General features: G+C 62.7%; 1 protein-coding gene across 1 annotated transcript in view; it reads left to right on the forward strand.

The window, feature by feature from the left end:
* MYT1 (myelin transcription factor 1) overlaps nucleotides 1-24,227 on the forward strand; it is a 44,429-nt gene extending 20,202 nt beyond the window's left edge. Inside the window, exons 5-23 of the mRNA XM_037161593.2 lie at nucleotides 305-367; nucleotides 968-1,215; nucleotides 2,386-3,156; nucleotides 4,511-4,645; nucleotides 5,121-5,211; nucleotides 5,498-5,611; nucleotides 6,256-6,470; nucleotides 7,701-7,825; nucleotides 8,290-8,553; nucleotides 9,950-10,104; nucleotides 11,049-11,111; nucleotides 11,217-11,285; nucleotides 14,846-14,908; nucleotides 15,159-15,242; nucleotides 18,343-18,564; nucleotides 19,460-19,551; nucleotides 20,144-20,247; nucleotides 22,234-22,377; nucleotides 22,562-24,227. Of these exons, the coding sequence (XP_037017488.2) occupies nucleotides 305-367; nucleotides 968-1,215; nucleotides 2,386-3,156; nucleotides 4,511-4,645; nucleotides 5,121-5,211; nucleotides 5,498-5,611; nucleotides 6,256-6,470; nucleotides 7,701-7,825; nucleotides 8,290-8,553; nucleotides 9,950-10,104; nucleotides 11,049-11,111; nucleotides 11,217-11,285; nucleotides 14,846-14,908; nucleotides 15,159-15,242; nucleotides 18,343-18,564; nucleotides 19,460-19,551; nucleotides 20,144-20,247; nucleotides 22,234-22,377; nucleotides 22,562-22,702 (3,163 nt within the window). The 3' untranslated portion in view covers nucleotides 22,703-24,227. The remainder of the gene's footprint in view (nucleotides 1-304; nucleotides 368-967; nucleotides 1,216-2,385; nucleotides 3,157-4,510; nucleotides 4,646-5,120; nucleotides 5,212-5,497; nucleotides 5,612-6,255; nucleotides 6,471-7,700; nucleotides 7,826-8,289; nucleotides 8,554-9,949; nucleotides 10,105-11,048; nucleotides 11,112-11,216; nucleotides 11,286-14,845; nucleotides 14,909-15,158; nucleotides 15,243-18,342; nucleotides 18,565-19,459; nucleotides 19,552-20,143; nucleotides 20,248-22,233; nucleotides 22,378-22,561) is intronic.
* The last annotated feature ends 2,220 nt before the right edge of the window (nucleotides 24,228-26,447 follow it).

Raw genomic sequence — 26,447 nt, forward strand, 5'->3', positions numbered from 1 at the left:
CTGGGCCAGCCTCAGGCAGGGGTCCTGGGGTGCCTCGGGGGTCTGTCTCCCGGGGGCTGTTCCCTGCTGTGGGAAAAGGAAGCTTCCAAGGGAGGCCCCCGCTGGAAGGCGCAGCTCTCGCCCCCAGGTCCTCACAGCGAACGCACTCGTGAGACTGCCGCGAGCTGGTCACTTATTTATGGAGAGTCCTCGAGTTAATCTCAGCTGACTGCAGGCAGCCGTGCCGACAGCCGCAGTTTGGAGACAGCACGGAGGGTCTGGGTGGGGCCCCTCCCCCCAGTGACCGCTCTGCTTGTCTCCCCAGCTGCCCCACCCCGGGGTGCACAGGCACGGGCCATATTCGAGGCAAATACTCCAGGCACCGGAGGTAAGGAGGCCTGGGGCCCTCACCACGGGTCCTGGGAGGGAGGGTGGCTGCTGGGTGTTGGAGCCCATCTCTCACTCTGGGCCTTTTTGTGGGTCTAGAACCTTCCGTGTGTGCACACTGATGCAGCGTGTCCCCCTCAACTCATTGCTGAGGGCCTCCAGGGCCAAGGGCGTGGCTGTGGTGTGGGTGCCGGGGCTGCTGTGAGGCAGCAGGAGTCTGTGCAGGAGCAGTTCCGGGGTTCACTGGGGTGACGCGCATCATCCCGGGATGCACTTGACCTCAGGGCCCCCCTGCTGCCCCCAGTCCGGAGGGTGGATGAGGGTGTGAAGAGTCTGCAGGTGGACAGGGATGGACCGGGGTCCCTAGGACCTGCCAGGTGGGCGTGGAGCAGAGCAGTGGGCGCCAGTCCCCATCCTCGGGGGTCTTCTGAGAGAAGCCAGAAATGCACCTGAAAACACAATCAGGACAATTTGAGTGGAGTCCGAAAGCCAGTGTGTCAGGGCTGCTGGTGGGGGGACGGCGAGGAGATGCCTTGAGGAGCAGGGGGAAAGGGCGGGAGGAGCCGGGGGTACTGATGGGGGCCCGGGCCCCTCCCTCCAGTTTGCAGAGCTGCCCTCTGGCCAAGAAGAGGAAGCTGGAGGGCGCTGAGGCGCAGCACCTGGTGTCCAAACGGAAGTCGCACCCCCTGAAACTGGCTCTGGATGAGGGCTACGGCGTGGACAGCGACGGCAGTGAGGACGCCGAGGTGAAGGAGGCCTCTGTTTCCGATGAATCGGAAGGAACCCTGGAGGAGGACGAGGCCGGGACGCCGGGACAGGAGGAGATTCATCGCCCCGAGCCAGCTGAAGGTGCTTTGTTGCTTTCTCTGCCCCGAATAAAGGGCGCTCAGTGTGTCCCTGGAGAGCCGCAGCCCAGGAGCCGGGAGGGCCTCCTGCCAAGGAAGCCCACCCTGAGAACAAGTGATGTCCTGTCCCGACAGTGGCTTCCTGAGGAGGGGCTGGGGGGTGTCTGTGCACGTGAAAGATGGACACATGGACATGGCTGTGTGTCCGGCCCTTGGGAAGAGCTGCCCAGGGTGGGGTGGGCATCCGTTGGGCATCGGGCAGGACCAAGGGGGACGAGGTGGACCCCTGCTTGTACCGGCTTCCCTGTGGGGCACCCAGCCCTTGCAAATGCTGGTTCGAAGGCCCGAGGTCCAGACCCCAAACACCCCCGAGCTTCCGGTGTCTTCTGACCCTGCGGGGCCCGAGGTGGGTCTTCGCTCTATTTTGGAGCTGATCCCAGCAGCTCCCGCATGTGCCTCCCCCCAGGGCTCTGGCCGGGCCTCCTGGGTCACTTGCTCGCCCGCTTCCTCACAAAGCAGGGAGTCTGGGGCCAGCTGCCACTGCCCGGAGCGCGGCTGCAGGGTGCCCCGTGCCCCTGAGCCCCCTGGGCCCGCACAGGCCGGGTGTGTTGGGAGTGCCGTGTGTCTTGGCCATTACCACCTGTAAACTTAGGTCCTTCAAAAAATACACATTTGTTCAGTGCTTTTTGATTTTGAAACAACTTTTATTTTTATTTTTTAAAAGATTTTATTTATTTATTTCTAGAGAGGGGAAGAGAGGGAGAAAGAGAAGGAAAGAAACATCAATGTGTGGTTGCCTCTCACATGCCCCCTACTGGGGACCTGTGCCCTGACTAGGAATCGAACCTGCAACCCTTTGGTTCACAGGCCAGTGCTCAATCCACTGAGCTACACCAGGCAGGGCTGAAACAATTTTTAAAGAGTCAAGCTCCGTTTTGAGAAATGACTTGAGAAAGTACTACAGTGCCTTTAGAAATGCAGCACCAGGGACCCATCTGCCCCCAAATCGACTCCCCGGGGTCTCGGTCCAGACAGAGGCGGTGACGCCAGGACCCTGCTGAGCCCCATTTCTGGGGGTTCCGTGTTTTGGGCTGTGGCAGGAGGTGGGGACCAGAGGCCCGGACACCCGCCCTCCCTGTGCCCCCGCCACCAGGGCTTTTCTGATCTCGTGCAGGAAGGAGCCCTACCAAGTCCCACTTTGGACCCCACCCCGTCGGCAGCCCCACGGGCCCCTCCAAAGGCAGCTACGGCAGCTACCAGGAAATCATCGCAACTTCTCTCCTGAACTTGGGCCAAGTCGCTGGGGAGACTCTGGTTCGGGAGGGCTCGGGCCAAGGAGCCCAGCTGGGCCCCGGAGCTGTGCGCCTGGTCCAGGAGGAAGCCGAAGAAGAGGCCACCAGTGACGAAGGGGAAAGGGCCGTCTTCATCCCGCCTGAGGCTGCAGAGGAAGTCATCGAGGTCACCAGCGAGCGCTGCCAGGAGCTGAGTCCCCAGGCCCTGGAGGGTATGACCAGTGAGGAGCCCAGCCCGCAGAAAGGCCCCCTGGGTCATGAGGAGGAGGAGGAGGAGGAGGAGGAAGATGAGGAGGAGGAGGACGATGAAGAGGAAGAGGAGGAGGTGGCCATGCCGGATGAGGCCTGCCAGGAGGCTGCCCCCCTGCAGGCCCCCAAGCTCCCCAGCCCCCAGCTGGACGACTCGGTGGTGGCGGAGCTGCGCTCCGAGGACAGCAAGGACGAGGACACGCGCTCCCAGAAGTCCGCGGTCACGGACGAGTCGGAGATGTACGACGTGATGACTCGCGGCAACCTGGGCCTCCTGGAGCAGGCCATCGCCCTGAAGGCAGAGCAGGTGCGCGCCGTGTGCGGGCCCTCGGAGCAGGGCCTGGGCGAGCCCCTGAAGGCGGCCAGGCCCCTGGACGCCGCGCGCAAGACTTACAGCAGCAAAGGTAGGGCTGGTGCGGTGTGCACACCCGCAGACCTCCCGAGGCCCCCGGGGCTGGGGGTGGGGGTGGACGCAACCAGGGACAAAGGTGCACATGACCCAGAGCAAGGTCTTGGTCTCCGTGGCTCGGCTGCCACCTGGGGACTGACCAGGCTGTGGCGGGACTCCAGTCAGCTACAGCTCGGGGGACCTCCTGGCTTGTGGAGACACTGGACCACATTTTCTGGGAACACTCACTTGTGTGGTTTCGGCTCAGTGGCAGATATTCAGAGACACAGCTGAGGGGACAGAGATGGGGACATTATTTCAACCTGAGGATACTTGTTGAGGGGAGACCCTGTCAGGGGGGGTGCAGATCTCAGGGACAGCACAGGGTCATGGGCACAAGGAGGTCCGTGTGCAGGGGACAGAGACTTGGGGTAGTGTAGGGTTTCTGTCTGGGGGCGGGCAGGGGTCCCACAGAGCAGTGGGACATGGCAGGAGAGGGGCACGTTGGGGGGGACACAGACAGAGTGACAGCCCCAGGCCCTGGAGTTCAGGGCCCGTTCCTGTGGGACAGACACCAGGGGTCCCAGATGCTGTGTCCTGCTTTCGGGATGAGTTGAGGGCGTGGACCAAGGGGCAGAGGCAGGGGACCAAGCCATGGGCTGGGGGCAACAGGCCATGGGACGCAGGACGTCTGGGGCAGGGGCCGAGGTGCCAACCCAGGGCATCTGCACAGAGGCTGGCTCACCAGGAAGCCGGTGTCGGGAGGGGTTGGCCAGCCCGCCTGCCCTTCCAGCGTGGCCCTGTGGCCTCCTGGTGCCCCCAGAGGGGCAGCTCCACCCAGACGCGTCTCCGGGCAAAGGCCCTGCTCCGGAGACCGTCCGCATCCTGACAGGCGCCCTCCAGGCCCCACCTGTTCTAGGGACCTCTCCAGGCTCATGCAGGCTGGAGGAGGTCAGTAACTGAGGTGTGAGCTTAAAGTTCCGCCCTGGCATTTTTGAGCTCTGTCTGCTCATTATGTCAAATCCAAAGGACGTGTCCTGGCAGGGACCTCGTCCCGTTACCTTCGCCTCTCTACGCAGAGACCGGACCTTGAGGCATGGGGGCTCCGAGCAGGGGGCCCTGGCTCTGAGGCCAGTGAAGAGGGGGACGGGCGCCGGCTGCCCTCTGGGTCCTTCACACCTCTGTGCATCCTGCCCGCTGTTCGGGGCAGTTTGGTGAGCCCCGGGCAGACTGCTGGAGTTCCCTTGACCTCCAGCCCCGGCCCCGCTTCCCTCCAGAGAGGCAGAGAGAGGCCCAGCGGTCCTGCCCACACTGCTTGTGTGCCACATGGCTTCCTGGCCACCTCTGACGGGTGTGTCGTGTCTGTTCAGATGCCTCCAGAGCAGAGAAGCGCGAGATCAAGTGTCCGACGCCAGGCTGTGACGGCACGGGGCACGTGACCGGCCTGTACCCTCACCACCGCAGCCTGTCCGGGTGCCCCCACAAGGACAGGATCCCTCCGGAGAGTGAGTACCTGTTTGGATGGTGGTCCCTCGGGGCCCTGTTTCTTTGGTTGGCACTGTCCCGATGCCCAAACTCGAGCCCTGTAGGGCTGGGGACACAGAGGGTGTCCAGCCATCCACCTTGAGTTGTCAGCTTGGGCCAGTGCCCCCAGAAGGCGGCCAGGGGCACCGGCGCCCTGAGGGGAGACAGGCTGCCAGCAGGGGCTGCCTCTGCTCTGAAGGCTCACAGGAAGCCCATCCTGACTTCTGGGCTGGAGGCAGCAACTGTGAACTTGAGGTTGACAGGGACCAGTCAGGGCAGCTGGAGGTGGTGAAGCTGAGTTGGTTTCAGCCCCAGGAGGCAGAGTCCATGGGGGGTTGGAGGTGGTATGGGGACTGGGCTAAGGACGGCACTGGAAGCTGCTGTGAACCTGTCCGAGGAAGCTGCAGGCTCCAGACCGGCTGTGTCCACCTCCCCCCCGCCCCGCTTTTCTTTCAGTCTTGGCCATGCACGAGAACGTGCTCAAGTGCCCCACCCCCGGCTGCACGGGCCAGGGCCACGTGAACAGCAACCGGAACACACACAGAAGGTACTCGCGGAGCCGAGTGGGGGTGGAGGGAGGCGCGCCGGGCCTGCTGTGGCCCCTCAGGATTGGTGCAAAGGCAGAGCAGCCCTGTGTGTTGCTGGCTTAGAGTTGCCCCGAGCCAACCACTCGAGCGGCTGGTGCTCTGAGAGCTGGAGCCTGGAGCAAAGGAGAGAACCCAGTTCTGGAGGCACGGTGGCTCCCTGGGCCCCTGTGGGCACCTGCCCGTGTCCCTGGCTCAACAGGCAGGGCCGAGTGGAGAGGGCTCAGCTGTCCCCATGTCCTTCTCTAGTTTGTCCGGGTGTCCCATTGCTGCTGCCGAAAAATTAGCCAAATCTCACGAGAAGCAACAGCCCCAGACGGGAGATCCCTCCAAGAGTGGCTCCAACTCAGATCGTATCCTCAGGTGGGTGCTGGGGTGGCTGCCTCCCGGCTATACATTCCTCGGGCAGCCCGGGCCTCCCAGGGCAGGGCTGGAGCACACAGGACAGTCCCCAGTCCGCTGCAGAGGCAGGCGGGGGACCCCCATCCTCCTTCTGTCCCTTCTGTCTGAGCTGATGGGAGCAGAAGCCCCCCCACGCCCATCCCAGCCCCAGTCTCCTCCTGGGCACCCTCCCCAGGCCTGGGGCTCACACTGCCTCTGTGCATTGAAACATCTGAACTCTTCCAAGAGCCTCAGTGACGGTGAACGAAGCGCCAGCAGCGGTCTTCTCCTGCCGGTCCTGGACCCTGCCATGGCTGCTGCCCACGGAGAGTTTAGTCTTGGTTCCCAGGAATGTGCCCCAAATCGCCCCGCTGCCCCCCACCAGGCAAGGCAGCTGAGCTGTTAGAAACCTGCTCTCCTGCGCTGCGGGGGCGAAGTCCAGCCTTCCCTCCCTGGGCTGTGCAGGGGACGTGCCCTTCTTCCTCCCAGGCCCCCGTCAGTGACGGGGCCTGGGGGAGGGTCTCCCAGGTGTCTGTCCTCGTGGGGCTCCGAGGGGCCCCCATGCCGGCTGTGGGGGGAGGCGATGGGTCCTGTCCTCACGGTTCTGCGTCTGCCCCACACCCCAGACCCATGTGCTTCGTGAAGCAGCTCGAGGTCCCTCCATACGGAAGCTACCGGCCCAGCGTGGGTCCTGCCACACCCAGGGCCAACCTGGCCAAGGAGCTGGAGAAGTTCTCCAAGGTCACCTTTGACTACGCAAGTTTTGATGCTCAGGTTTTTGGCAAACGCATGCTTGCCCCAAAGATTCAGACCAGCGAAACCTCACCTAAAGCCTTTAAATGTAAGTTGGGGGTGTTGCTCCTGGGAGGTGTGAGGTGAGGACCAGTGGAGGGGACCCCAGCCATCCGTCCTGGGGACCGAGGGGACAGAACCAGGCCCTTGCTGTCCCAGTAACCACCCCTCCTATTCCCCTTCGTACTCCACGTGTCCCCCTGCCATCTGGGAAACAAAGCCAGGTCCTGTGTGGTGTGTGTGTCTAACGATAAAGAACAACTTGGCTGGCATGGTGTGCCCCGGGAAAACTTCCTCCCCGGCACCTTCCCCCAGCCCGTGTGATCGGACACAGCTACCCTGCGGCCAGGGCGTGTGCACACAGAGCTGTGTGTGGCTGGGCCGTGTGAGCCTGGTGCCCTGACAAGAGCCATTTTCCTTCCCGCATGGGGGCCATCTTGCTGGATACAATGTGTTATTTGTGATACTAGATACAAATTTTCTGGGTGACCATACTAACAAAAATGAGCACTGGGGAGCGATCCTTCTGGGTTTTTTTTTTTTTTGTCACTTATTACACTGATTTGTGGGTTGCCAGCCCTGGGAATGCACATGAAATGGAGAAGCACTCTCCACCCACCGGTGATTGCAACAGGCATCTTCTGCGGGAAACCGGAGTTTCCTGCATGCTAGTAACAAAAGTAGCGACTGATACAATTTGATACTATTGCCTGGAACCTGCCTTCTCGCCCGGCCTCCCACTCACACCTGCCCCTTCTGAGCTCCTGGGAGGTTGCTGGGGTGTCGCAGGACTTTCATACCTGAGAGTGATTTTACGGCTGCTGCACAATGACCAGAACAGATAACACTTTACACCTTGTGTGTATTTGAGCAATAATGTTACTTTGTTAAAGCAGGGACATCAACTTTTTAGATGTTTGATCCAATTCTCACGCTTGGATGACATTCCACAGGATTCTTTGGTCTTTCCAAAACCGATGTACAACCTGTTTTTGTTTGAAATATCAGGGATGCTGGAATGTCTCTGGAGGGTTTTGCTCTTTCTGTACAGGCTTTGGTCAGGCCAGAAATAGCCTCCTCAGTCCCAAACAGGGGAGCAAAGGGGTGGGGTGGCAGGTGTGAGCCCAAGCCCCCCCCTGCAGCCAGGCCCCGTGCACCTAGCTGCCCCCAAGCCCCCGTGTGTCTGCGGACGCCTGCCCTGGTTCCCTTCTTGCAGACACACCTTTCCCACGGGCCTCTCCCCTCAGGCACAGCTCCCGCCCCCCATCCTCTTCCACAGGCTTCGACTACGCACACGACGCCGAGGCCGCACACATGGCCGCCACCGCCATCCTGAACCTCTCCACGCGCTGCTGGGAGATGCCTGAGAACCTCAGCACGAAGCCGCAGGACGTGCCCAGCAAGGTCGGTGTGTCCCTGCAGGGCCCTGCTGGGCAGGGTGGCCGGGGAGTTAACAGTCTGGGCCGCACTGCGTCTCCGTGGGGAGGGCCATCCTCCCCTTTTCTCTCCCACCTTGGCCCTTGACAACCAGAGAGCTTGGATGGGCACCTTCCGAGTGCTACGTGCTGGGCTTAAGAGGGCCCACAGGGCTGTGCACACGCGTGTCTCCCCGTGTCTGAGGGTCGTGCCCATGTTCTCGTCTGACCCAGCTCCTGCTCTCAAGGGTCTGGCCTGTGGTCCAGGGCATGGGAAGGAGGGAGGCAGCGCCTCCTCCATCCACGCGGGTTTCAGGACTCGCCTCTTGGAGCTGTTCTATCGGGCTCTGCGTCCTCGTGAGGGACGCGTCCAGGGTCTCTGCAAAGCTGTGCCGGGCCCACGGCCCGCTGGCAGGGGTGGGTCCGGATGCAGCTGGCGCCCTTGCGTTGCAGGCCGCGGACATCGAAGTGGACGAGAACGGGACCCTGGACCTGAGCATGCGCAAACACCGCAGGCGGGACGGTGCGCCCCCTGGCGGCGGGAGCGGCAGCCCCGGGGTGAGGTCTCCCGACACCTCCCAGCGCCAGAGCAGCACTGGGGCCCCCAGCAGCTCCATGACCTCACCCCAGTCCAGCCAGGGCTCCCGCCAAGAGGAGTGGGACCGGCCCCTGGACTACACCAAGCCCAGCCGACAGCGAGAGGAGGAGCCTGAGGAGGTGGGTCCCGCAGCCTGAGGGCTGTCCCTTTGTGCCCAGGGCCCTCCACCGTCCACACGGCCAGGACGAAGCCCAAGGGTTTTCCTCGCTGGGTGATGCTGAGTCCTGGTCCCGTCTCGGAGGGGTGGTCTCCTCACCCTGAGGACATGCGAATGGGGCCTCTGAGGGCCTGGGGAAGAGAGGGCTTCTGTCGGGCCCCTCAGGGGATGCCTTGCTCGTGACTCTGAATCCCTGGTGTCGTGGGCCTCCCACCAAACAGGGACACCCCGAACTCTGGCAGCAGCCCTTTCTACGGTCCCCAGGATGTTCAGACCACCTGGCTCCCTAGTTAGAGGCAGGAGGGGACTCCTGGCCTCAGGAGGAGCCCCTAGTGGGCAGTGGCCTGAGTCTCAGAACAAGCACCGCCTCGTAAAGGGCACAGAGCTGATGTCTCTGTAGGGGCTGTGGGCTGGGGGTGGTGGGCGGTGCCTGTCCAGTCCCTCCAGCCACTTGAGAGGGGGGTCGATGGAGAGCTGTCCCCAAGGGGCTCCCCTTCTCCCCGAGCATCCTCGTCTCCTCCCAGGACAGTCACTGTCCTCTGTGGGGTGACCCAGGTCTCGGAGGCCCTGGGGTTCCCACCCACTGCGGCCTGCCCCTCCCTCTCCCTGCAGACACCTCCCACCCTTCGGGAAGAAGCCTCCCCTCCTGTGGCCGCCTCTGCAGGCTTCGGGGCCCCACATCCCAGGCATTGGGGCACTCCTAGCACCTCCTCCTGAGCCCGGCCTCCTGGGTCCTGTACTTGGCTCCGGGCTCCAACTCAGACCCCCTTCCAGCTCTGCCCATCCTGGCAGTCCCCCCAACCCAGGCTCAGGCCACAGACCCTGCTCACCGCCCCATGTCCCTGGGCCCTGCAGAGGTTCTCCTGGTCCAGGAGCCCCATCCGTCCGGAAGAGAGGCTTCGCACAATTTGCTCAGGCTAATGAGTCCACCGTGACAAGGCCTCAAACTGTCTTTTTTCTGGGCCGTGTCTCCAGGTGCCTCCTCCCTGACCCCCACCAGTGCCATGAACAGCTGCCCTCAGCTCCTGCTTCAAGGCGGCTGGGGGCAGAATGCAGAAGTGCAGTGTAGGTGTCTGAGCCGCGTGAACTGCTGTAAACACCTACCTGGGGTGGGCTGCTGTGGGGCATCAGGAAGCCCCTGTCCTGGGGCAGCTCTGGCTGAGGTGGGGGGTGCGTCAGCCCCTCAAGGTGCTGTCTTCTGTGTCTGGGGGGCTGGCAGTCTTCCTCCTCAGTCCGAAGGCAGGAGACGCCAGACACAGCCTGTGTGGACACGGCGCTGAAGGGTCCCTCTCCCTCGCCCCGGGCCAGGCGCCCGGCCCTGCCGGCGGTTAAAACCTCTCCCTGCTGGTTTTTTGCAGTCAGAGCCAGCAGCCCATTCTTTTGCTTCTTCTGAAGCAGATGACCAGGAAGTGTCGGAAGAGAATTTTGAGGAGCGGAAGTACCCTGGGGAAGTCACCCTGACCAACTTTAAGCTGAAGTTTCTCTCCAAGGACATAAAGAAGGAGCTGCTCACGTAAGTGCCCGCCCCGGCCGACAGGGCTCCACCGAGGCCGTGCACAGCCCGGAAGGGGGCGCGGCGGGGCCAGGCCCAGGATGCCAGCCGGCCAGGGCCTTCCGCTGCCCTTGGTGGGCAGAGGGTGGGTGTCTTTCACTGGAACCCACTCCACCAGGCAATGGGGCACAGGCTTGCCCCCCTCTGCACTTTTTGGGGCTCTCACCTGCACCCCCAACATGATAAAGGACGAGGAAGGCCCCGTTCTGACCCACCGCACAGCAGGGCGAGGGCTCTCGGGCCCCGAGGCCGGCCCCGAGGCAGCGTGCCAGGTCTGACGTGCGTGTCTCTGACGGGTTCTGGCAGCCTGGCCGGCCCTGCGAGCCTGTTCTCAAGAGGGCGGACCAGACGTCACACAAGTGCGGAAGCCCTGCGTGGTCAGGGGCCACCCTGCAGCCTTCTGGTCAACTCCACCCAGCTCCCCTCTCTCTGAGGCCTGTGTGCGGCCACACGTGGCGCCTGCCCAGAGGGGCCCAGTCCTCGCCTTGCTCTGTGGGTGCTGGGCACCCTTGTCTTGTCCCGAGTCTCCTGCTCTGGAGCTGGCCCCCAAGGACGGCCAGGTCCCAGCCCTGCGCCTGGCCCTCAGGGAAGGCCGTGGGCTTCAGGAAGGGACTCCCTGCGTGTTCTTGGGCACCCACACGTGTGTATGAAACACACGTGCTCTGGTGGCATTCTCACTTCACACTGAGCTTTGATTGGTTCCTTTCTCCTTCTCGAGTTGAGTTGTGTGGGGAAGTTGCCGCCCGAGGCTGCGGCTGAGCTCTGAGGGACGAGGTCGGGGAGTTGCCCCTCGGCCCGTGGGTGCCCCAGGAGTGGGTGCCGGCGCTGTCCCCACGCAGGCTCGGCCAGGCAGGCCTGGCAGGTAGGCCTCGCTCTCTCTCCTGACACTCTTTTCCTTTGTCCAGCTGTCCCACCCCCGGCTGTGACGGCAGCGGCCACATCACTGGGAACTATGCCTCCCACCGCAGGTTCGTCCCCGCCTGGGCCGGCCGGGCCGGGGGGCCGCGCAGTGGGTCTTCCTCCTCTCCTGCTCCGCCTCCCTCTCTGGCTTACGCCCCTCTCTTCTCTTTCAGCCTCTCTGGTTGCCCTCTTGCTGACAAGAGCCTCAGAAACCTCATGGCTGCCCATTCTGCTGACCTCAAGTATGTCTGCCCTCCTGGCCGCCCGTCTCTTGGGCGGCTCCCTGGCTTTGCTGTCCCCTCCTTCTGCCGGGCTCCAGCCCAATCAGCCTTCCACAGGGCTCCAGCCACCAGCCGGCCCCGCCTGCGGGTGGGGTGCAGAGGCAAGGCTGTGGAAGGGCTGATTTCTGCTTGGCTGGGGCGCCGCTGCTTGTCTCCCTGCTCCGAGTGCTGCTGTCTCTCTCTCTCTGCCTGCGCCCATCCACTGGGGCTGCCGCAGGCTCCTGTGCTGCCCTGCGCCCTGCCAGCTCCTTGGGGGACGGGGGCCACAGGCACTGCCTCCGGCCCCTGGTGGCCCTCCCCTTCGCTCCTGTTCCGGGGGCCCTGCTCCCCCCCTACACTTGGGGTTGGAGAGCCCTGAACTGGCCGTGCCTGGTGCGTCTCTCTCACAGCTTGTGCTCCATGAGGTAGATGCTGCCCATAAGGGAGGAAGCTCTTGCTTCTCCCTTCTTGGCCACCCCTCTGGCGCCTGTGCCTTGGCCCCTGATCCCCCAGGTGTGCCTTGCCACCTCCTCCTGGTTCATCCCTTCCCTCTGTCTAGCCCTCCCCATTCTGCTGCTGCCCCTCCCTGCCCCTGGCAGCAGGCTGGCAGGACAGGGCCGGCCCGGGGCACAGCACCCGCTTGACAGTCCTGCTGGAATGAGAGGCGCCGCCCCGAGGCTTCCCAGGCAGCGGTGTCCTCTGGGGGCAGGAGTCCGGACGATCCCTGCTTTGGTTTTCATGCCTTTGGCTGAGCTGGGCCCCGCTGGGCCCAGGCTCCCAGGCTCAGCCAGGCTGGGGACAGAGGCCCCACTTGGGCCCTCAGGCCCCCATCTCCTGGGCTGCTCCGCACCCCTCAGGGCTCTGCGCTGGGAGGCCCCGAATCCAGACAAGTTTCGTGGAGCCTCTGAGGGGACCCGAGCTGACTCAGAGGCAGGGCGGGAAGCTCTGGGGGGCACCCCTGCCCTAGCAGCTGGGGGAAGCGGCTCTGCACCCATCGTGGCCGGGGGGCCCCTGCTCCTGCACCTGGGCCAGGCGGGGGCAGCCCCAGATGGTCTTTCTAGGGGTCACATCCATGAAACGGGTTCTTGGAAGCTCTACCCATCTGGACTGGTCCCCGTGTCCAGCCCAGAAAACCAGCTCAAACACTTGGCCCTGATGGGACCCTCTGCCTCCCTTCTTCCACCGTCCCCACACTCCTTTCTCCTGTTTTCTTTCCAACTCTGCCGTCATGTCTACCTGTGGCTAGTGTTCACGGATTCCCAGGCTGAGGTCCTGAGTGATTTCAGAGCTGTGGGGACAAGCACAGGAGCCCCGCACTGCGGGGCAGAAAATGGCTGGAAATGCAGTTGTCTGGGAGGATCTGCTTCCTCCCAAGACTGACAGTTTGTGAAGAAATTTAACCCCAAACGTACTTAGAAATAGCAACAAAAAGTCTTCCCCATGTGAACGCCAGTGGCTGCTCAGCCCCAGGGAGGTGCCTCCAAGTCCTGGCCTCGCTCAGGCCCAGTGTGGGCTTGGGGTGAGGGGGCAGGGCCCAGCGCTTCCCGGGTGCCCAACGGTCCTGTCGTGCCCGTCCTCCTGTGCCGTGGGTGTAGGCGTGGCCCGCTCCTGACCAGCCCCGTAGCGGTGCTGGTGGCCCGTCCACAGGGGCAGACACCCGTGCCGCCGTCTGGCAAGCGAAGCTCTTTTTGTGGCCTCCCATTGCTACCTGGGTGCAGCAGCCATCTCTGTGATGGGGTCTCTGGGTTTTAGTTAAACCTCAAGGGTGCTTGCTGCCTGGTGTGGTCAGGGGCTGGGACACGTTTCTGGGAAAAGCCGCCGAGCCCGGTGTCAGTGAGGGGGCGGGGCAGCCCCACCTGCCTGGGCTGGTGTGCCTCAGTGGGACCCCTGGGGGTGCTGCCCTGCCTGTGCTGGGGTCTGGCAGGGACCACCCATGTGTGTGTTCTCTAGGAGTCACCCTCTCTGCCCCAGACTCGGGCCCCATTGGGGACCGCACATCCCAGGGCCGTTATCTGCTGCCCAGGGCTGCACTTGGGCCTCAGGGCCCAGAGCACCAGCCGCCCACCAGAGCTGGGCCCCTGAGCTCTGTCCCTTGGTCACTGAAGCTGAGAGGAAGCAGAGCCCCAGTGGCCACCTGAGCAGCTGCAACCCCCAAGAAGAAGGGCCTTCCTCACTCCGCTCTGCACCCGGCAGGCCACCCTCACTTGAGGGGGAGCAGCGAGGCGCCACAGGGCAGTGGCCTCAGCAGACGGCCACGGGAGGGACACCCCAATGTGCCCGAGTGGCTGGTGCCTGGCGCCTCAGACAGTGGAGACATGCAGCGTCAGAGCACCCAGCCCAGTGGTGGAGCTGGGTCGTGGTTTCCATGAACATGCAGAGACCTCCTGCCCCAGATGGGTGTGGGTTGAAATGTGACCCCATGTGGTGGGGTCAGGAGCCATTATAACCCCAGTGGGTTTGAGTTAGCCCAAAACCTGGCCAGAAGGTGGTTGGATCTGTAGGTCAGCTGCCCCACCAGGGAGGCGCTGCCCCCGGGGGCAGCAAGGAGGGAGGGCCTGGGACTTTCTGAAGACGGAGATGGGTGAGGAGAGGCCAGAGGAGGCCTCTCCGTGAGAGTACCCGATGCTCCGCGCCAGCCTGGAGGTTTCTTGTGCGGATGGGCGGTTCTGGCCTGCTGGTCCCCGGACTGCCCCGATGCCAGCTGCCGTGTGTGCCAGTGCAGGGGCCCCTGAGGCAGGGCCCCAGGTCCCTCGGCTGACACCCTCTGTGCTGTCACTGGGCAGGCTCATGTCCTGACTCTCCTGGGGCCTCTCTGGGCCCCCATTGTTCCCGAGTGTGAGGGTGCACCAGACACAGCACCATGTCCTGCCCAGTCCCCAGGGTCCAGGCCACACCCTCACGAGAGATGAGGCACGACGCACAGGCTGGCTGAAGCCTGGGGGGGCACCGCTGTTTTCCCAGGGGACAGGCAGGGAAGAGCAGTGCAGAAAGCCCACGCTCGTCCGTGACAGCGGGGCTCCCACCTTCTGCGGGACAGGCTCGTCACACGTCTGTTGGGCGCCGGGGGCTTTGTGTGTGGTGCTTGCCCTTCATACTCTGCCGGCACCTGCCACCCCTCACTGAGTGAGAACAGGTCCCGGGTGACCAGGCTGTGGAAGGTGTGTCACAGTGTTCCGTGACCATGCTCATGTGTACACTCATGTGCTCATGCCACACACATGACATGAAGGTGTCATGTACGCGACACCACGTGACGCCCGGAAGACGGATAGTCTCGGGCGTCAGGTCTGCCTCCCTGGCTACTCGCGTGCGGTGAAGGCCCCTCTGTGCCTCGGAGCCTTCCGTTTTAGCCCAGATGCCTGCAGGAGGCCGGGCTCGGAGCCGGTGCTCTCCCCTCGGCTTTCCTGGGCCCCCGTGGGGCGGAAGGCTGACCGCGAGACCTCACCGGGTGGGCGGGTCCTCACGGGGGCTGAGCACACAGGGTGTCCTTCTGTGGCTGCGCATCTCCACTGGCCCTGGTCCCAGCTCCCTGTCCTTTGCAGGTGCCCCACACCCGGCTGCGACGGCTCCGGCCACATCACGGGAAACTACGCTTCGCACCGGAGGTGAGTCCGTCAGGCCGGGAGTGCTGGTAGGGGTGGGCTTCTTCCTCAGGTGAAGGTGTGAACTGCCACATAAGTTGTTAGTGTCCTCACTGACCAGATGGGGCTGCCCTCTGTACCCCGAGTGGGACTGAGTGTCCCGCCGGTGGGGTCTCCCGTGGCCACTGACCCCAGGCTTGAGAGGAGAGGAGGCAGGATGGGGGAAGCTGCTGCTGTTCTAGGACCACGGTTACGGTTTTTGTCTCCAAACCAGCTTGTCAGGCTGCCCTCGTGCCAAGAAGAGTGGAGCCAAGGTGACGCCCACAAAGGACGACAAGGAAGACCCCGAGCTGATGAAGTAAGCCTGGGCCCTCGCTTGGCAGAGCTGGAGTTTTCCTGTGTCTTAAAACCAAATCGCCCCTTCTCGGCTCCCTTTACGTGAACACGGCCGATCAACAGGTTGTCTCACCACACACACACACACACACACACACACACACACACACGGACGCCGACGAAGGTGGAGCCGTGCCCATGTCTCGAGGGCACACGGCCGCAGCCCCATCTTGGCTTCTCAGGTCTGGGTGTTCCACGGGCTGAGATGCAGAGTGCCCTGCCCCCCCTGCACCTGGGGGCCACCTGGGGGCAGGGCTCCGGGTGTGGGGTCGCAGCCAGGTGTTCAGGGCACTGCTCTCTTCAAGACGTTGTTCTGGTGAGAAAGCTCCGGTGCAGGAGTCGAGCCGGAGGCTGTGGTCAGAGAGATGCCAGGCCCTTCGGGCGTAGTGTTGGCACTCACACACCTGCACGTTCACACATCGGGTGTGAGAGCCCTGAAGGTGTGCCCCAGCCTGGGACCTTGACACAGCTGGTGGGGCGGGTGCGTCCTGCACCTCCTGTGACCAAAGTCCTCGAGGGCAGTCGTCATGTGCCCCTGGGGCTGGTCTGTGCACTCTGACCCTGCTGTGCCCCGCTCGGTGGGGGCTTGTACCATCGCCAGATAATCCCTCCAGAGGGGCTGCCCCTTTGAAACCTCAGGAGCAGGCGGGTGCCAGGCCACAGGTACAAACAGTGTCAGTCACCATGCAGTTTGCCCAGGGCTTTAATAGCCGATGTGGCAAAGCAGGGACAGTCCTCCCGGCGGCCAGGAGTGGGAGGGAGCGGCCGTGGCTCCTTCATGGCCCAGTGCCCCAGGCTGGTTGGTCGGGGCTGCCACGGTGTCAGGGGTCCAGTGGACCGAGCGGACGGGGGCAGCCAGTGGGCGAAGAACAGCCAGGGACCCCTGCAGAGGGGGGGCATCCAGACTGTGCCAGGACGTCCGCCTGGCCTCAGGGAAGGGCCCGAGTGATCAGCGTCACTCCCTTCAAAGGGGACCTGTCAGCTGTTTGGTGTGAGGGGCTGTGCCTTTTTCTCAACTTAAAGACAAGCAGAGAGCGCTAAATCCAAAACAGAAAATGTGGCTGGCGTCGTGAGGGCCGCCTCCCACCGTGGGGGGCGGTGAAGGGTTCGTCCGCCGGGAGCCCGCTGTTTGCTGCGGCCGCGGGAATGGACGTCCAGCTGGGCCGGCCGTAGCCGGCGCGTTTTGCTGTCTGTGCACGCAACTCAAACCCTCGTCAGCATTTTTCAAGTTAACTGGGGATATGGTGCTCCTAATGTGCTGTCAACTTGGTTGGTTTTTTTAAAACAAGATTTCTGCCCCCAAGTGGAGAATGAGACTTTAAAAGGCAGTTCGGCATCTGCAGGACGGTTGTGCTCCTGGTGGGCCCACGGAGGGGACGGGGCCGCCCCCGCAGCGCCTCCCTCTCGGGCCCCCCCCCCCCCGCAGCAGCACATTCGTGGCTGAGTGTCAGCTTTGGACAGGTGCAGAGACCGTCACTGTGCACCAGGCCCCCTGGGCGTCGGGGCTCTGTTAGCTCACGTGCGTCCTGCCTCCAGATGGGCTGGCGGAGAAGGGGTTCCGCTTCATGACACCCTGGGTCTGCGCTGTGCGAGACTGAGTCACTCAGCACTTTGGTCGCAGTGGTCTGTCTGTCTGTGGAGGTTCCGGGCCGGGAGTTGGCAGCTGCACGCCCTGCTGTCCGTGGCTACGGTGGCATCGGACGGAAGAGACACTGCTGTGTCCCTCCCCCAGCACAGGCTCGCCCAGGGACCAGAGAAGCCCCTGAGCTGGTGCCCACGTGGGTCACTGTGAGGTCGCCTGACAGCGGCGAGAAGGTCTGGACGAAGGGCGGGTGGACGGAAAACACTGCCCTGCAAATGGAGTTCCGGGACACAGCCGTCCCTCCAGACCGGGGTGGGGTCTGTAAAGGAGGGGGAAGGAGCCCTCAGGTCCGCCCGGTGCTGCAGCTGCAGAGCAGCCGCTCGTTTGGCCTTTTGATCTTGTGAGGCCGGGGCCTCACCGGCGCCTCAGAGCACCGGGCCCAGGTGTCCCCCGGGACCCGCCAGCGGGGAGGTGCCAGGTTTGGGGAACAGGTGTGAAGTGGAACCTCTGCGAGCCCCCCACGGGTCCCCTGGTAGTGTCTCCACTCTGCACTGCAGGCTGAGGTGACCCCGGGCTGGCTCGGTGGGTACCCTGAAGGCCTGAGGCCCTTGAGGGCGGGACAGCTAGGGAGGAAACTGGAGCCAGCAGAGGGGACACTCAGGCTGGGAAAGTGTAGGCGGAGCTGCCTCTGATGGTGGCCTGGGCCCTGGGTGCCCCCTACCCCATGGCTTCCTGCCTCTCACTTCCCCGAACCCTGGGAACCTCTCCGTAATGGGGGGGCAGTGCGCCCCCTCCTGGGCCCTGTGTGTGTGTAGCACAGAGGCCATGGGTGACGGACATCGAGTCAGGTGACTTGTCGGGTGGAGGGAGGAGACCAAGGACTGCGGACAGAGGGGAGAGCTGGTCTGTGTCACACGTTGGCTCCAAAGTCCTTCCCCATTGGCCCTCAGAAGGCACAGCCGGGAGCTGAGGCCCAGGTCACCACCAAAGGCCATGAGGGGGGCCCTAGAGCTCTCTGCTTCGCCCTGTTCCCTGCGCCCCCAGGGACACTGAAAGCAGCATGGGGGGCTCTCCGAGCCTCTCTCAGCTTAACTCACCTGTCCCTGGAGTGTTTGTGGTTTCCACAGGGACCCGCCCCCCACAACCTGACCTGGCCTTGGGCCGAGTCACTGTGTCCGAGGTGTCTGAGTCACCCCTTTCCCACCTGAGCTCTGTGGCCTCGCACAGCCTTCCTTCCAGGACACACACTTCAGATGTGTCAAAGCAGGGACACCCACGGGCATCGTGCTGTGACTGGTCTGGTCCTGGGATGCAGTGGAGTGACAGGCCCCCTCTGTCCCCAAGCTGCCTGGCTCAGGGACACTCTGACCTCCTGGGACTCCTGGGACGCCCGGCCCCGTTCGTGGTGCCAACTCCCAGTGAGAGGTCTCTGGGAGTTGCCTCCAGCACCCCGGCTCACCTGTGACCTGTCTGTGTCCAGGTGCCCTGTCCCAGGCTGCGTGGGGCTCGGCCACATCAGCGGCAAGTACGCCTCACACAGGAGTGCATCGGGCTGCCCGCTGGCTGCCCGCCGGCAGAAGGAGGGCTCGCTCAACGGCTCCTCCTTCTCCTGGAAGTCGCTGAAGAACGAGGGGCCCACCTGCCCCACTCCAGGCTGCGACGGTTCCGGCCACGCCAACGGGAGCTTCCTCACACACCGGAGGTAGCTGTCCCCACCGGCCCGGCCTGTCTGGGCACCGTGGGAGCCCCCCGTGGGCCCTGCACGAGGCTCCCAGGGGCCCCATGGGGTGCAGGGGTGACCAACACTTACTCGAGGGAAGACCAAGGTGACTGGGGAGACATGAGGATGTCTGTTGGTACCAGGCGGTGGCACTTGTGACCTGTGTCACCTGTGTGTCTATTGTCACAGCATCCTGTCCACACACGGCTGGGTGCAGGCCACCAACTTTTCAGGGGAAGGCCTGTCCGCCACACCCCATGCCTTGCCCCTGCTGCTGGGGCCAGGCCTCTGCACGGGCCTGGTGACAGGACCCCTCCCTGACAGAGCAGTGGGCCTGGCACTCACCTGTCCCTCCCACACCTGCCCCACACCAACCTCTCCTGGCCAGCCCGCTTCCTCTCTGTGCCAGGTGATGGCCGAGGTGCGTGGGGTCCCCCCCGGCCCTCCCAGGAACCCAGTTCTTCCTGATTTTTGCCCTTGTCCCTCCACCTATAAAGCTGATCCACATGCTCTACCTACAAGCCCTTCCTGGCTCTGGGGGTCGAGCAGAGACAGGAGGGACAACGGGCCCTCCTGGAGCTGAAGTGGGCAGGTGGTGGTGGTGGTGGGGTTGCAAGCAGACAACTAGACGAAACGCCTGGTGTGGGGCCTGCCTGTCTGAGGGTGAGCAGTCCCCCCAGGACTCAGGGACAAGGCCTCGGGTCAGGGTCCCGGATGAGGGGTGAGGGAGCTGGGGGACTGTCCCAGTGTGGGGGGCAAACAGACATGAGTTAGAAAGTTCCGTCCAGGACCTTCCAGACTGCCAGCGGTGAGGACTTGGCTGTCATCGACACGTGTGACCTTGCACTGCTTTCTGACACGTGACTTTTGCTTCCAGCCTGTCTGGCTGTCCCAGAGCGACCTTTGCTGGGAAGAAGGGAAAACTCTCAGGGGACGAGGTTCTTGGCACGAAGTTCAAGACGAGTGATGGTAAGGCTGCCCCCCGAAGTATCTGTGTGAGACCCTTGCTCCCTGGGTGTGTGGGCCTTGCCCATGGGGGTTTGGGGAGGCAGAGCCTGCTGTGCCGTAGACGGACCCCTTGACCTGTGCCGATGGGTCTCCCGATGGCAGTGCTGAGCTCTGGTGGCCCAGGCTCCCAGCTCTCCTGCTCTGACCTGGGCCCCGGGCAGGGGTGTCCAAGAGGCCACTGGCAGCCCGGAGGCCATGTCCTCGGTGTACAGGGCCGAGGGTTCAGGCTGGTGAGATTCAGGATCTTCTGAAAACACTTCCCCCCGATCTTGGTCGTTAGTACCTGCCAGAGAGGTTTGTCCTTTCCCACCTGTGACCCAGGGCCAGGAGGCAAAACGGACATGTGGCCAGTGGTCTCCAAGACCAGCTTCCCTAGTATGAAGTGTGGGAGCTGAGCCGCCCACTGAGGGGAGTTCAGAAAGCAGGGGGGTCCTCTGCTTGGAAAAGGGCCCCCATTCCACCTGGAGAGAAGGCCTCTGCCGCGCCCCTCGGCCCGCCCTCCCGCCGGCCTGGGTGTGAGGCTGAGAGCCGTGGCGGGGTCTCTCTGCGGCAGTGCTGGAGAACGACGAGGAGATCAAGCAGCTGAACCAGGAGATTCGAGACCTAAACGAGTCCAACTCAGAGATGGAGGCTGCCATGGTACAGCTGCAGTCCCAGGTGGGTGGCACCGCCCCAGCCCACTGGCCCCCAACCCACCAAGTCCTTCCACCTTTGGCCCCCTCTTCTTGAGGGGGGAAGAGCTGAGCCGTCCTCAAGGCCGTCAAGGGCACCGTGGGGCTGCGCTGATGTGCAAGGTGCTCAGAGACACGGCTGGTGGCCGGGGTCCCGCACAGCGAGTGCTTGGAGAAGCTGCACCTACCAGGATGTGGGCTCGAGCGCCTGGGTGGAGCCGGTGCCACCCCCAGCTGAGCCACGTGCAGGCTGAGCGGGCTGGTGACCCATTCGTCAACGTGCACCTTCGCGTCCTCGCTGGCGGGGTGGGTCGTGATGGCCACCGAGTCTCGTGGTTGTTGTAGGACGGACGCAGCACGCGGCACAGTGTGACTCAGGCAGAGCCGCCGCTGCTGAGTGACAAGGTGACAGAGGACTGAGAGGGTCACGGCTCTCTGCTGTCTGTCCCCAACAAACGCTTGTCACGAGAAAAGCAGTGAAGGGCGTTTTGAAAAGAAGGCTGTAGCCAGCCCCAGGCTGCTGAGTGGGGGCCCAAAGGTGGGCTACACATGGTCCGGTCCCTGTGGCTGAAGGGATGAGGGGTGGGGAGGGGCCAGGGCTGCGTGACCGAGGGCTGAGAGGGCAGGTCGGGGCGTGGGGATCCTGTCCCGAGGCTGCCAGGTGACAGGTCTCATGCTGCACCCTCCTCATCAGCAAAGGGCTGTGGCCTCGCCATCACTTGGAGGCCTGTATGAGACAGTGTCAGCCTCGCAGACCCAGAAGGGTCTTCCTGGGGCCAGTGGCGCCTCCTCCGGGTTCATGGGCAGTGGAAGCAGAGCCAGGGCATCAGGCCCCCTCCGGGCACCCGGACTCACGGCGGGGCTGTGTCTGTCTCTCCCTGGCCGGACCCCTTCCAAAGGCCCTGCGGGGCACACCTCACACTTTCCGTTATCCACCAGCACCTTTCAAAGACAGTGTTCAGCAACACCCTTTAGGAAGGGCTCCTCCTTTCCTCTCGGGGCGGGGGGGGGGGAGGTTGGGGCCGGCGCTCTGCAGAGGGCTCAGGCGAAGGGGAGGCAGACGCTCACCCAGCCTGTGCTCACACCTTTAAAGCCAGAGGCCCGGCACCTGGTGGCGAAGCCTGATGCTCCCCGGCCGCCGGTCACAGAGCCTCCTGGTTGGAGGAGAGCACTCTCCCTGGTCCACGGCCTCCCGAGAGGAAGTTGGCTGTCCCTCAGTGGGGACAGCTCCGTGTGTCATTGACACTGTGAACCTGCCTCTGCTCCGGCTCCTCGGTGCAGCCAGGCTGGGGCCGCCCTCCAAGCATGTCTGCTCCAGAGCCCCAGTGGGGCCCGCCTTCCCCACACTGGCCACGCACCTCTGCACAGGCCTACCTGAGGCTCCTCTGGTGGCCCGAGCCCCCCGAGGCAGGCAGCCCAGCGGTCCCTGTTCTCTGGGACTCCACGGTGGAACCTGCTTGGAGCAGCTTCTGGGCTTCCGACTGGGTGTCCTTTCTGGTGTCCTGCGGGGTCCGGAGAGGAGGTGCCCATGCTGGAAGCCCCAGGGTGCCGCCGGGGTGCCCGGAGGAGTCATCGGCCGCTCTCCTCGGTGACACACTGTGGGGACAGGCTCTGCGCACCTCCCACAGCTCCGCCAGACAACTTGTTGGTCTCTGTGGCGGGGGACCCCAAAGGCAGCCAGACACCCCAGTGGTGCAGAACTGCCCTCGCAGCTAGTGCTGGGCCCGGATGGGAGCTCAGGTGCCTCGGACCCCGTGCCCCTCCCAGCCCTGCAGGAGGACGCAGCACCAGAAGCCACGGCCCCACGCACCCCCTGCTCTGTCACCGTGTCCGTCCTCCACCACGGCCCAGGGCCCAGGGCTCTTCGAGCTCCACACTGTGGCAGGGCCCTCGGGGTCTCCCCCAGAGGGACGCGGGGCATGTCCCGGGAGGACGTGAGGGACACGGGGCCTTCCCGCCTCTGTCGGTGCAGATCTCCTCCATGGAGAAGAGCCTGAAGACCATCGAGCAGGAGAACAAGCTCATCGAGGAGCAGAACGAGGCCCTGTTCCTGGAGCTGTCGGGCCTGAGCCAGGCCCTCATCCAAAGTCTCGCCAACATCCGCCTTCCACACATGGTGAGCAGCCCCCTCCGTCTCCCGCGAACCCCCCACCAAGCCCTCGTGGCTGACAGAGCCCGAAGGAGGAGTGGTCAGTGCTGGGTGGGACATGGGCTTGGGGCCTCCCCGTTGACTCTACAGCTTCTGAAGCAGGTGGGCCCGCTGCGTGGACAGGGCTCGCTAGACAGGTTCTATTCCCCAGGAGCCAATATGTGAGCAGAACTTCGACGCCTACGTGACCACCCTCACCGACATGTACTCCAACGAGGAGTGCTACCAGAACCCCGAGAACAAGGACCTCCTGGAAAGCATCAAGCAGGCCGTGCGGGGCATCCAGGTCTAGGCCCGGCCGCCGGCTCCACTGTTTACCTCCCTCGCCCTGCCCTCCCCTGCCGATTCCCTCCCCACAGCGACTTGTCGGTGGTGGCCCCGGTGGCCTCAGGGCGGGTATCCAAAGGGGTGCCTAGAGATCCGTCCCTCGATGCGCTGGCCGGGCCTCCGCCTCCCCTTCCCCGAGCGAGGGCAGAACGTGAAGTATTACAAATTGGTTTATTTTTGTTTTCTGGACATAATCTGAAGAGCAGCTCGAAGTCTCCAGTGGTTCTCAGGGAAGTTTCGGAGTGTGTGGCCACAGAGCTCCTGCGTCCTGGGGGCCGGGAGGGTGGCCGTGGAGCCAGCCCGCGGCAGCGCGTCTGCTCACGGGGCCAGTGTGGCGAGTGTGTGTTCTGTTTTCAGTTCGTTCACTTTTGTGTTGAGGATGAAAGGAAGCGCCGCCCCAGAGGGTAAGGCAAGAGCGGGCAGCCTGCTGCCGGCGGGGCTGCCCCCGGGGAGTCCGCTGCTGGCGCCCGGCACAGCACCTCCCGTCTGGGGGCACCGTCAGACCCGAGCGGGGGGCTGCGGCCTCTGCCCCCACGTCTGGCTCAGGCCGGGCCGGGACCGTCACTGCCACGTCACCGGGGTCACGGCTGAGCTTCAGCAGGGTGAATGCAGCTGCAGCAAGGTCTGGGGGCAAACTCCTAATTGGAGACCACCCAAGTTTTACTTATTTTTAGATCTAGTCAGGATGGGAGAAAGGTAAAATTTAATTTAATGTGTTAAAAACACAGTGTCCCTACGTGTAAATAGAGTCCAAGTCGATTGTGACGGCAATTCCAAGTTAGTATTTAAAAGTAGAGAAACGGCTCTTTCTGGAAGAAATGAAAAGTAGTTAGTTTAATTATTCTGTAAATTATTTAATTTTGTCAAGATGTAAGTATTTATATTCACAACCTCTTTTATGTTAATGTTTGCTATTTATTTGACATTTTATTTATTAATTTTTTACTATTTTAACTAGACCCCGACACCAGGACACCAGGAGAGAGACATAAACGAAATCAGAGCAGAATTAACTGCCCAACAGTGAGACAGGCCACAAAAAAGAATCTTGCTATAACTTCTAGTTATAATTTTGATGCAACCAAGTTATTTTTTATATATTTTGTTATTTATTCTTTTAATAATGGAATTTTTAAGAAAGTATTTTGTAACTGAGGAATTTTGATAATTTGGGGGTGTCCTTCCCTCGGTCCAGTGGAAAGAAAGACTCGGTTTTCTTTGCCCTTTTGGTTCCTTTGGTTCCAGGCCCAGCGCGGTGGCGGAACCTGTATTTACTGTTCGTTTGCGTGTAGCGCAGCTGTGTGTCGTGTCACGTCTGTGCGCGGGGTCGTTATGGTCGCTGGGAGGGCGTGCCGGCTGCCGCGGCGCCCAGCACCCACCCGCCCCCAGGACCTGTGCCCCCACGGCCCCGACACTGTGACCCTCCTTCCTCAGGAAATGCGTGGAACCCACAGCGCAGCACTTCTCGGTGTGTTTGCAGGGTGATTTCCTAATAAAAGTCCACTCTGACTGTGAGTGTCGTGAGGACGCCGCCTCTGTCCCGCGTGCCCCCCATCACCCGGTGGGGAGTGGGGGTGGGGTGTGGGCTCAGCCACCTCAGCAGGAGCCTGTGTCCTCCCCGAAAGTGTGTTTGACAATCCCTAAGGCACGGCACCTGGCCCTCAAGAGCAGTGGGTTTTGTGGGGCAAGGTGAGGGAGAAGAGCTCTTCCTGCTGAGGTTGCTGAGGGGAGGGGTGAGGGGTGCTGGCCTGGCCATCTCTCCTGGCCACAAGGAGAAAGCTTGTAGGAGAGAGTTTGGACCTTCTTGAGGAGGGCAGGGCCGAGAAATGGAGAGAAGGGTGGAGAGGGAAGAGGAGGAGGCAGACGGGTCTCTCATGGCCTTTCCAGAGCACCTGGGTCCAGCCACACCTGAAGCTACCTCCCCAGCACTTCCCAAGTATATGAGGCACAGACTCCTTTTATTTTGAGTGAAGGTTTTGGCATCGCAGGAGCACCTCGCCGGCTCACACATTAGGGGCAGGCAGAGCTCTAGCCTCCTGGGGTTAGACTTAGATCAGGGGCTTCTGGCCACATCCAAGCTGGGTGTCAGCGCACTCTGGCTTCCCTGGGAACCTGGCCTGGCGGGCCAGTCCGGAGCCACCAGCTAACCTGTGAAACAAGGAAAAGCTTGGGAAATTCTGGTTCTCATTTCCAGCCCTGTCCGAGGCGGACAGGGTCCAGGAGGCGTTAGGTGCTTGGAGGGCTCTGAGGGCTGTGGGGACCACAAGGGAGAAGGTGGCTAACCCCCTGTGGGAGGCCCCTGGGGTGGGGGTGGGGCGGGGGCTGCACCCACTCACACGAGCAGATGCTTGGATGCGAGCAAGACTGACTGTGCGGTGGCTCTTCTGCTGAGCTGCAGCCAGAAGTTCTGTAATTCGCTCTTCCCAAACTGGGCCCTCCTCACACAGGCTGGAGTCCTCTTGTGCTCCTCCCTAAAGCTTTTCCTCTCCAAGTCACAGGAGACAGTGAGGGGTGGCGGGGGAGTGGGGGGGGTGTGGCTGGTGAAGGGGGCAGGGACTCGGGTTAAGAGTCCAGGTCGTGGGACCTGCATGCTCAGGAATGTGGTGTCCTGTACACAGACCCCTAGACCCTGGTCTGACACCACCTCTCTGTGTCAGGTGTCCCCAAGAGAAAGAGGACTGACAGGAGACCGATTAGACAGACGACAGATTTATTTTGACAAACTGGCTCCTGCAAGGGAGGGCTCAGTGGGGACCTTGCCTGGCCGGCCAGCAGGCTGAAGACACAGGAGGAGCTGCACCCAAAGGCTTCTTGGGGTGGGGGATCCCCAACCTTTTCTTCCCAGGGGGTCTGCACCTCTGCTTAGAGGCTTTCACCAGCCTGGACATTGACCACATCAAAGGAAACGCCCTCCCAGCGGCAGGCAGACAGGTGTCTGACCAGCTACCTGGGCACCTGGCACTGCCAAGCAGACACAGGAAACCAGTCACCACAGACCCTGCCCTGAGCCCCTGCACTGCTAACTTTTTATTAGGGTGTTTTGTTTTAAGATGAGAAACTATTTCATGAGTCATTCTGCACAGACGGAAATGGATATTAGAGCGCACCAATACTTTCAGATTGACACCAGACCGCAGCCTCGTGTGAGGGACAGACAGCAGAGAGGCCCCGACCTGAGTCTGAGCACCGGTGGACTCCACGCTCCGGCTGCGCACACCTGAAAGGGGAAGAAACAGTGTCTCTTTCGGGGGAGAACTTAGGATGGTCCCAACTGGACAACTGTGCTGGGGTGACTCCTAGTGGTGAATTTTGCTTTTTGTTATCACAGTCCCCAAGTGGCTGGGGACTGGGGTGCTGACCTTCCTAGCTGATTTCACCTCCCAGTCAGATGCAGGAGAGAAGGTTCATTCAGGTATAAGCCCATCATCCATTTGGGGTATGCCCCCACCCTCACTCTGCTTACTGGGCCAAATGCTCTTTCATGCATGTGCAGGTAAGAATCTCACTCGGAGGCCCGGACACTGGGAGTGGGCGTGAGACCTCCCTGTCCCCTGGAGGTATCAGATGGGTGGCCGGAGTGGGGTTCTCCACACCCTCCCCACCTCCTCTGCCAAAGGCAGTGAGATGGCTTGGGTAGCCCTTCCTGGCTGACAAGGGAGGAGCGCCCCCAACCAGCACCGGCAGGGCTTGTTTACCTGGCTCCACTCTAC

Source organism: Artibeus jamaicensis, unplaced genomic scaffold (assembly GCF_021234435.1).
Source record: "Artibeus jamaicensis isolate MK-2021 breed Jamaican fruit bat unplaced genomic scaffold, CSHL_Jam_final contig_685, whole genome shotgun sequence".
In the NCBI taxonomy this organism is placed as follows: domain Eukaryota; kingdom Metazoa; phylum Chordata; class Mammalia; order Chiroptera; family Phyllostomidae; genus Artibeus; species Artibeus jamaicensis.